General features: G+C 42.4%; 1 protein-coding gene across 2 annotated transcripts in view; it reads left to right on the forward strand.

The window, feature by feature from the left end:
• Nucleotides 1-10,000, forward strand: part of LOC149464600 (proto-oncogene Wnt-3) — a 29,131-nt gene that overhangs the window by 2,522 nt on the left and 16,609 nt on the right. The window contains exons 1-2 of one of the 2 annotated variants that reach the window (XM_089674623.1): nucleotides 3,852-4,204; nucleotides 9,919-10,000. The exon at nucleotides 9,919-10,000 is cut by the window's right edge and continues 160 nt beyond it. In XM_089674623.1, coding sequence (XP_089530749.1) covers nucleotides 4,068-4,204; nucleotides 9,919-10,000 — 219 coding nt within the window. In that variant the 5' untranslated portion in view covers nucleotides 3,852-4,067. Of the gene's footprint in view, nucleotides 1-3,851; nucleotides 4,205-9,918 lie in introns of those variants that run through there. The other variant, XM_089674624.1, reaches the window with a different exon arrangement.

Consider the following 10,000-nt stretch of genomic DNA (forward strand, 5'->3'; position numbering starts at 1 on the left):
AGAAGAGGAACACTATTTGATGGTGCAGCAGAAGAGGAACACTATTGATTGTGCAGCAGAAGAGGAACACTATTTGATGGTGCAGCAGAAGAGGAACACTATTGATTGTGCAGCAGAAGAGGAACACTATTGATTGTGCAGCAGAAGAGGAACACTATTTGATGGTGCAGCAGAAGAGGAACACTATTGATGGTGCAGCAGAAGAGGAACACTATTTGATGGTGCAGCAGAAGAGGAACACTATTTGATGGTGCAGCAGAAGAGGAACACTATTGATTGTGCAGCAGAAGAGGAACACTATTGATTGTGCAGCAGAAGAGGAACACTATTGATTGTGCAGCAGAAGAGGAACACTATTTGATGGTGCAGCAGAAGAGGAACACTATTTGATGGTGCAGCAGAAGAGGAACACTATTTGATGGTGCAGCAGAAGAGGAACACTATTGATGGTGCAGCAGAAGAGGAACACTATTTGATGGTGCAGCAGAAGAGGAACACTATTTGACGGTGCAGCAGAAGAGGAACACTATTTGACGGTGCAGCAGAAGAGGAACACTATTTGATGGTGCAGCAGAAGAGGAACCCTTTTTAATAGATCAGCAGAAGAGGAACACTATTTGAAGCCATCTCCATATCCATTCACTTTCTTGATGTTCCAGATCACCTGTAGTGCTAACAGTCGTTTTTTTTTTTTTTGTATATATGTGTGCAAACTGAGCTGTGCCTGCGCTGCTCAGAGTATATTCTAAGGAAGACTGTTAGGCAGGTAGGTTGGAAGCAGGGGTGGACTGACCATTAGAGCCCGAGGGCCCAGGGTCAGTAGGGGGCCCCATGAAATGCCCCTGGTATCTTTTTTAGGCTTTTTTAGGTGTGCTTTTAGTGTGGTCAAGGACACAGAGGCCCCATGATCCCCTGTTGCTCGGGGGCTCCATGAGTTGTCAGTCCTCCCCTGGTTGGGATACATAGTATCTTTCTTTTCCCATGAAGAGCCTGCCTGTTTACAGTTTTTTGAATTGGAGACTTTAGTTTCTCCTTAAGACCACACATTACTGTGCGTTGACATGCGTTACATTAAGGTTGCTATTTGAATACGATGTTAAAGGGCCTCCATGTATGAAGTACAGCACCTGCACTATTCCTGGCAATACAATACACCACGACACCGAGAATTCACATTTGTGCTTGGGGGTGCTATAGTGCAGGTGTAGGTGTGCCTTGGGGTGGCATTACATACTGTGCTACAGTCTATGGCAGTAATGTGCAATAAACCACAGGTGCAAGCAGGGGCGGACTGACCATTCGAGCACTCTGGCACTGCCCGAGGGCCCAGGGTCAGTAGGGGGCCCCACGAGATGCCCCTGGTACCTTTTTATAGGCTTTTTTTGGGTGTGCTTTGAGTGTGGGCAAGGACACAGGGGCCCCATGATCCCCTATTGCCCGGGGCGCCCCATGAGTTGTCAGTCTGCCCCTGGGTGCAAGTTACCACACCGCATAGATGTGAATCTAGCTATAGAGGGGTTTACTACTTTGGGCAGAGATTTCAGTAGTCTAGCTGACAATGCATTCATATGGGGTGGCACAATGGCTTAGTGGTTAGCACGTCTGCCTTGCAGTAAATGGGTCATGGGTTCGATTCCCGACTATGGTACCTCCTGCATGGAGTACCTCCTGTGCTTGTGTGGGTTTCCTCCGGGTGCTCCGGTTTCCTCCCACGCTCCAAAGACATGCTGGTAGGTGAATTGATTCCTGTCCAAATTGGTCCTAGTATGTGTATGTATGAATGTGAGTTAGGGATCTTAGATTGTACACCCCTTGAGGGTTAGGGGCTGATGTGAATGTACAAATATATATGTAAAGCGCTGAGCAAATTGACAGCACTATATAAGTACCTGAAATAAATAAATATGCTGTTCTTAACAGGATCTAGCCATCTTATTTAGACATTGTCAAGTGTCACCATCCACTTCCTGGGCTGAGATGTCAGCTCAGAGATGACAGTTGTGTAAATCCTGTTGCCTGTGCAGTTCTTGGCTGTGTTCACAATTGTCTGACACAATTCAGCCACCGCTGCAACCTCTCACCTTGTAACTTGCCACAATTTATTGTTGCAGTCTGATCACTGGAGGAAATCACCTCATGTCAGCCTAGCCAAAGTCACTTGCCTTAACCTCTTATACACTGTTCTGTAAAAAAAGTTTTGTTTTCATGTTGAATTGATGGAAAATGGAAGTCCCAGCTGCACTCCAAATGGAATAGTAAGGGTGCTGCAGTGATGAGATAGATGGCTTTTCAACTGTAAAAAATATGTAAACCCAAAATTTCATCTTCCTGATGTGTACCTGCTGTACCATGCATTTGTATGAAAAAGTATCGCCTCCCCTCTGTATTGCTTCCTTTGTTTGAAATCCCTGGCGTTCCTGGCAGTCACTCCCTCTACTTTCCTATTAAAAATTGACTACACTAGGCATGGGAACACAGCGTGGTCAGTTCTCTAGCTGCTCTCTTCCAATAGTCAGACTTGTCCTGACCGGGGGGGTGTGCGCGTGTGTGTGTAGGGGGGGAGCCCCTACACACACATGCGCACACACACACACACGTGCACACTGCCATTCACTGGGAAGATCAGTGTAATGCTGTTTCTCCTCCCCAAGCTCTTGTGCACCCAAGAACAGAGGGTATGTGATCACTTATAAAAAAGAGGGAAGAAAAAGTGTTTATAATGTTTGTTTTTATATGTATACACAAATGTTTTTCCTTTCATTTCTAATTTACACTGAATGAGTTGTTTGACAAGGTAAGGGTTGACATATACTTTAAGCAATAGCTCCAATACATTCAAATGTTTCCCTATCTGATTTGATTATAAAGACACTAGTAGAGGTGCCGTGTAACGTTTTGGGGCCACGCAGGGTCCCCTCTGTCAGGCAGTTGACTTGTTCAGTGAACATATTTCTGCTTACTTCCTGTCCCGGGGTCAGAGGGGCAGGCTGCTGTAACCTTTTGGGGCCACGCAGGGTCCCCTCTGTCAGGCAGTTGACTTGTTTTCAGTGAACATATTTCTGCTTACTTCCTGTCCCGGGCTCCGGCCGCTGTAACCTTTTGGGGCCACGCAGGGTCCCCTCTGTCAGGCAGTTGACTTGTTCAGTGAACATATTTCTGCTTACTTCCTGTCCCGGGGTCAGAGGGGCAGGCCGCTGTAACCTTTTGGGGACACGCAAGGTCCCCCCTGTCAGGCAGTTGACTTGTTCAGTGAATATATTTCTACTTACTTCCTGTCCCGGGGTCAGGGGGGCAGGAGAGGAATTCTCCCCAATGGGTGCACAGATGACAATATAATCCTGGTGAGTTCTAAGCCTTTCCTGTTCCCTCCAAAACATTGGAGAAAAAAAGACATCGAAAGGTTTGTATGGATTGGGCTTCTGTAGCCTGGGCACTACGTAGTTGTGACCCTCCCTATGGCACAGAAACAAGAATAAAATACACAAAATACGTGGCAGGTCATCATGCTTTCCAGGTTATACATGAGTCCGGTTGGAACATTCTGATGTGACATTTTGATAGCAGAACTGTAGTAGTTTTGTGAGATGTAAACCATCTATGGTACATTGGATGGCAGAGACTGTACAGTGTGACAATGTGATCAGTGGGACCCAGTGACTGCATTTAGTAAACAATTGTGTGAAAGCTCATACAAAGACCAGGAAAGATTACGTGTGATTGGCTGCTCTAGGTTGCAGCATTTATTTCTCATTACTGTTGCTCTTTGCACTGACTTTAGCCTGAAAGATGTGACAGAGTGAGATTTGGAGACATGAAAGGGCATAGAGGAGAGATAAGTAGGAGGCTGGATAAAGAAGTATTGTTGGAGAGGGAGGGGGCACTTTGATTGACTGCTCCCTGTAGGGAGGATTCTCTTACCTTGTCTCATGGTTCTGGGATTGGTTGTCTGGTGACATCTAGCTTCCCTCTCCTTGTCATGATCAGCAGGCAGGGTATAAAGTAGCCAAAACCTTCTGTCCCCCCAAAATAGACACTCAGCAAGAGGAAAAAACCGAGCTTCTCATGGGATGCCCCCTACTTCTCCAGCAAGGTCTCCTGACTCTTCCAACGCTCACCGCTCTCCCCCCATGGGCAGGCTCCACTTTCTGCACTTCCTGTGGTTTTTCGCTGCTACCCCCGTCTTGGCTGGTTACCCTATTTGGTGGTAAGAGATCACTGACTGCTTCTATTGATTCGCCTTCTGCAGGGGTCCTTATGACTTCTCAAGGGTCTTTCTCCTTGCTGTAATAAATTCACAATAACTGTTTTATGTTTGAACACAGAACAATATATGTGAATCAAAATGTGAATAGTTCAGGATTTTACACTTGGGAGAACTTTAGACATAAAGGCTCCCGTTTGGCACTTGTGTTTGCAGGCCCTTGGGGTGCGTTGGCAATAAATGTACACACTTTAGGCTAGGTTAAAAGGCGACACACATTGGTGGGTACTGGTAAACAGAGATGTTGTATCTAAATGCTGACATTAATACTGATCTCCAACCAGAGAGGAATTTTATGATTGTTTGTTGTACATCTTTGTTCATTTGTTAGCAGTTTGTCCCATCATGCTATTGTGGGGGTTTTATTTCTACATATAACTCAATCGGCATCCTACATACCCACAGACCTGAGAGTTGTAAGAACAGGCAGAAACTGTCACTTCTCAGAATAGACCGTGGCTGTATAGAAACAGAAAATGTCTTTTCATTCAAACATGCAATGGCAGTTCTCCAATTCTTAATAATAAAATGTCTGCTGTAATGTATTTTCTGCTTTTGATCGTGCTCATTTGTTGACTGTGCACATTAAACGTGCAAAATGGGAATGAAACATCCCCGCTGTACCCCTTGCTCCCCCTTTCTGGCAATGATAGCTTGTCCCAGCCCCTGTCACTTTTGGTGGACAGCTTGGTCTGCATTTAAATGTAAGGAAGTAATAGTAGTAATGCATATCAGACTGTGTTTTTTAATGTAATAATGTCCTTTAATATTCATGCAGGAATTAAACATCCCTGCTGTACCCCTGCCTCCTCCTTCCTGGCAATGATAGCTTGTCCCAGCCCCTGTCACTTTTGGTGGACAGCTTGGTCTGTATTTAAATGTAAGGAAGTAATAGTAGTAATACATATCAGACTGTGTTTTTAATGTAATAATGTCCTTTAATATTCATGCAGGAATTAAACATCCCTGCTGTACCTCTGCCTCTCCCTTTCTGGCAATGATAGCTTGTCCCAGCCCCTGTCACTTTTGGTGGACAGCTTGGTCTGCATTTAAATGTAAGGAAGTAATAGTAGTAATACATATCAGACTATATTTTTTAATGTAATAATGTCCTTTAATATTCATGCAGGAATTAAACATCCCCGCTGTACCCCTGCCTCCTCCTTCCTGGCAATGATAACTTGTCCCAGCCCGTCACTTTTGGTGGACAGCTTGGTCTGCATTTAAATGTAAGGAAGTAATAGTAGTAATACATATCAGACTATATTTATTTATGTAATATTGTCCTTTAGCATTCATGCAGGATCATATGTTAAAGGACACAGGGCTAATGTATGGTGCAGAGATGCAAAAGAACAAATAAAAAATATGCTAGCACATTGTCACTCTCAGTATCACTCTTCCCAGCCGGTACAGATACAACATGGATTAACAATTTAATAACAACTGTTGACAGCGTTACCAGTAATCACTGTCAAAAGTTATTCAATGTTACAGTATGTCAGAGGTTTCTTCTAGTCAAATCATCGTCTATTCAGAATTACAGCATCTGTTCCCAGGTGATTGTCTTCCTCTCTGTAGACACGTTTCAAAGCTAACAAACCAGAATAAGTAACCTTAAAGTGACAGTTATTTTCAGTTGAGTCCAATGAAATTTGAAAATTACTGTCACATGGCTGGAAATAGAATGTCAGTCTTTAACCGGTGTTAAAGCTTTGTGAATTGAGCCTTCTGTGATTTATAATCTGATGGAAATGTCTCAATGAATATTCATCCGGAAGCAGTAACTGTAGATTTTATTGTATTTTTTTTCTATTAATTTTATTTATGAAGATATATTCCTCCCTAGGTAGGGTTGCACAGATTTCACCAGCTGCCTGTTTGGGTGCAATGGAAAGCACCAGCTATCTTTGGAAGGTTTTTGACTCTAAACGGTAATATTTGCTTTTTCCACATTGGAATTGTGTCAATAGAGATGAGTTTGAGTATAAAATAAGTTCCGCAGATACCTGTAGGATGTATATTCTTGCATTGGAGTTGGAATGGTGTGGTTTACAAGCCCTTTATTAGTATGAAGGATTTTATCTAGTAGTGTATCATCATTTTCTTTGATTTTGTTACTTATCTCCTTACTTATAGACTATTTTCCATGCATGATCTTCTATAGGGCAATTCCATAATTGTGTGGCTTCAGTGATTTAAAAGGTCAGACCACCCAAAGTTTACATTTATAGATAAAGTTGATCCAGGGAATAGTCAATTGCCTCTCGGGGGATCAGGAAGGAATTTTTTCCCCTGCAGGAGCAAATTGGATTATACTTTGCTGGGGTTTTTGCCTTCCTCTGGATCAGCTGTGGGTGTAGGATTATAACTTTTTTTTTTAATGGTTGAACTGAATGGACTTTTGTCTTTTTTCAGCCACACTATGTAACTATGTAAAGCTGATATTTCAGTGTTTGGTAGATACTGGAGTATTGAACCACCTGATAGTTACTAATATCTCTAAGGGATTCAATTGGTGGGATGTCTATGCTGGAGATACGGGGTCAGCACACCTGCTGTGGTAATTATGAGGGATTCCCACTCTCCCCGTTGGGTGTTTTTATGTATTTGTTATATTATGGTGAATGCAATAGAGGAGGAGCTGAAATCCAAAAGATGGACGGGAACATCTACCACAGAATTCTCACCAGCTGCAGAGAGCTCACCACTTGATCGTGTGTAATATTCCCATTGGACGTTCCTGGAACTGGCAAGGAGTAAGTTGGGTGCTGTAGCAACTAGCAGCTATAAATTGGTGTCACCACAAGTTAAGGTATATATCGCCAGCACACCGTGGATCTTCACAATGAAATCCAAATGTTTAAAGCAATCATATCACAAAGGTGCAACATTTCGAGGGCCACCAGGACCCCTTCATTAGACACCATCTGAGACCCTGAGAGACATAAGAAGATTCATTAACCTGTCTGCTTCTATCCAAAGCTGAAGTCTCTGTGAATTGATCGTTTACATTTTAAATTGTCTCTGAAATCTAAATTAATTGCTGAGAATGTCCACATTGGCTGTTTTTACACATGTGGTGAACTCATTTCATTTATTTTTTGCTGTCTGCATGACTGTTCAGGAATATATACAGCACAGTGCATTTTCTAATTCTCCAAGTGTAAGCTCAGCCAAAGCATTTTCTATTTAGTTGTGGATAGAGTAGGAAAGGATTAGCATCCCTGCCAGGTGCTTACTGTTCTACCTCTGGAGAAACGTCCCCTCACTTCCTGTCTGTGACAACAGATTCACCAAACAGGAAGTGAAGGATAAAAATCAGACAAGGTTTCTAGTCTTCCCTTATTCTAATAAAAAAAAAAGTATTACTGCTTCTGTCTGTGCTAATGTTGCTGACAGAAAAAGGCTTCATCAGGACAGGAAGTGAGATGCCCTTTAAATGGAAAAACGGAAACCTTCTATAAGGATTTGGTAGACGTCCCCACAAATCTGACTTGTCATCAGTTTCTATAGTAGACTATATAACACGTACTGTATGTGTCGCCTTGCTTTAGAACATCAGTCATCCGTGTTGATTAATATGTTGTAAGTGCATAACCCAACACAGAATCGGCCAGTTTCCTAAATCGTTTAAAACCGGAAAGCCATGAAGAAAAATGGTAATTAAGAATCTGGTTGCTCTGGGCGACGTCGCCACTCTTCTCTTAAGTTGTGGAATGTTTCGCAAGTCAGAACAGATATTAATATCCCATGTGAAGATTTGATTGACTTACCATTGTTCTCTTTTGTAAAGAGTTCTTGCCATATGGATTAGGTAGCCATGGTTACTACATTGAAATAAAGTTGTGATGTGGTTTTTGTTTTTCTCACTGATATATTGAATATCTGGCCACTATTTGAGTCATTGTAGCACACTGGTCCATTTACATTTGTCTGCCCAAGGAAGATTACACTGGTACCCAGCTGGATGACCTGGAATAAGTTACCACTAGGTAATATCCGGGGCATCTTAATCTCTTGTATTGTTTGAGGATTAGGCTGTAGGATGAGCAGTATTGTCTGGTGTGGCTGTGTCTGGGTGAGCGGTAAGGAGGATATGGGGGTCTTAAGTCCTTTGTAATGAGGTCTCCCCGAGGAACAGAAGAGGAGACTCACTAATGCATGGAGTGTGTCCGGTTCCTAGAGATGTTTTATCTAGGCCAAACACAAATCCTCAAATGTATTTATTGCAAGGTTAGTCCTGGAACATCAATGTAAGAGTCTGCGGTGTAATTTGAAGAGGCATGAAAGGCCAAGGACATTGGGGAGCAGATCTGAATACGATATTATGAGAGCACTTGTAGGAGTTGATTATGGTCTAAGCCCTGAGTGTGAAGACTAAAACGTGACTGACAACCCCTTTATGAGTTTGTCTTCGTCTGAGCAGTCAGCATCCATATCACTTATGGGACCTATAACTGGGAAAGCTGTAAATGGAAATTGAGGATAATTGAGGCCAGATAAGGCATTGGTGAATTTACAAATTATCAATTAAATCTCAAATCATTGCACCTTGTGGACAATGGGGGCTATTGGGTAGGATTGCATTATGTGTAATGGCTAACTTTTGTTGTCTAAAGCTATTAATTCAACTCCAGTTCTACTGGAGACATTTATGTGCACTTCCTGTACAGGTGGTAGCAGGTTTTTGTAGCTGTCTGTGGTCCACTGAAGACAGAGATACCCTCACACTCCAAGATTTTTATTGCGTTGTACCAATCACCTCAATTCCCGCCCCTGAGGTTCTGTGGCTACCCAGACTCTGATTATAACCTTTCCCTGTTCTGCCCAAATTAATTTAATTTTCCCAAAAAATAAATAGTCTGAAAACACAACAAAAAAATCTGTGATATATTATTAATAATAATGAGACACTTATGAATAGCTGTTAATATATTTATTATTACTGTTTATGTTGTTTTTATAGGTCTCGGTTCAATGATATTGGAGCACTTGTATGAAACCAAAGATAACAGGGAACAGGTCTTAGATCAGTGTTATTGGAGTAATTGTTGGCGACCAGGTACAATAGGAATCATATTTAATTTCAATGTTACTGGAGCACTTGTGACCCGGAACAATGGGGAACAGGTCTCAGTTCAATTGGAAGACTTGTATGAGATCAAGGACCATGGAAAGCAGATCTCCATTCAGTGTATTGGAGTACTCGATGGGGTACAGGCATCAGTAAAATATTAATGGATCACTTGTATGAGTGGTTGTAATCTAAGATTTGACTGATTGGTAAAAAGCAAAGAAATGGCCTTCATGTGATTTTCAAGACAAGTTTCCATTTTTTACCATCACTACTGGACTCTCCTTCTGAAAATGCTATTTGACTAGCTGTCAGGAGTTAATAGCCTTACACAAGCATAAGGACTTCTGACATTCTTGATCTGTCACATGTTTGTGACCTAAAAAGTTAAGTCATCATGACAGCCAGGCAAACAATGTATTCAGAAAACGAGATCAACAATGCCTCCGCAGTAAGGATTGTGCTGTGCAGATACAGACTGCAGTGACAGTTCTGTAATGATTGATCAGTGAAGGTGTACATACACCCTATAGGCGCAGTTCTATTGACTCCTTACCTGTCTATTCCTTTGTCTACGCAGGTCTTTGGCATTGGGGCAGCAGTACAGTTCCCTCAGCTCACAGCCCATTCTCTGTGGATCCATACCAGGACTGGTACCCAAG

The sequence above is a fragment of the Staurois parvus genome, unplaced genomic scaffold (assembly GCF_062004578.1).
Source record: "Staurois parvus isolate SC_StPar_1 unplaced genomic scaffold, SC_StPar_1.0 ptg000151l, whole genome shotgun sequence".
Taxonomy (NCBI): Eukaryota; Metazoa; Chordata; class Amphibia; order Anura; family Ranidae; genus Staurois; species Staurois parvus.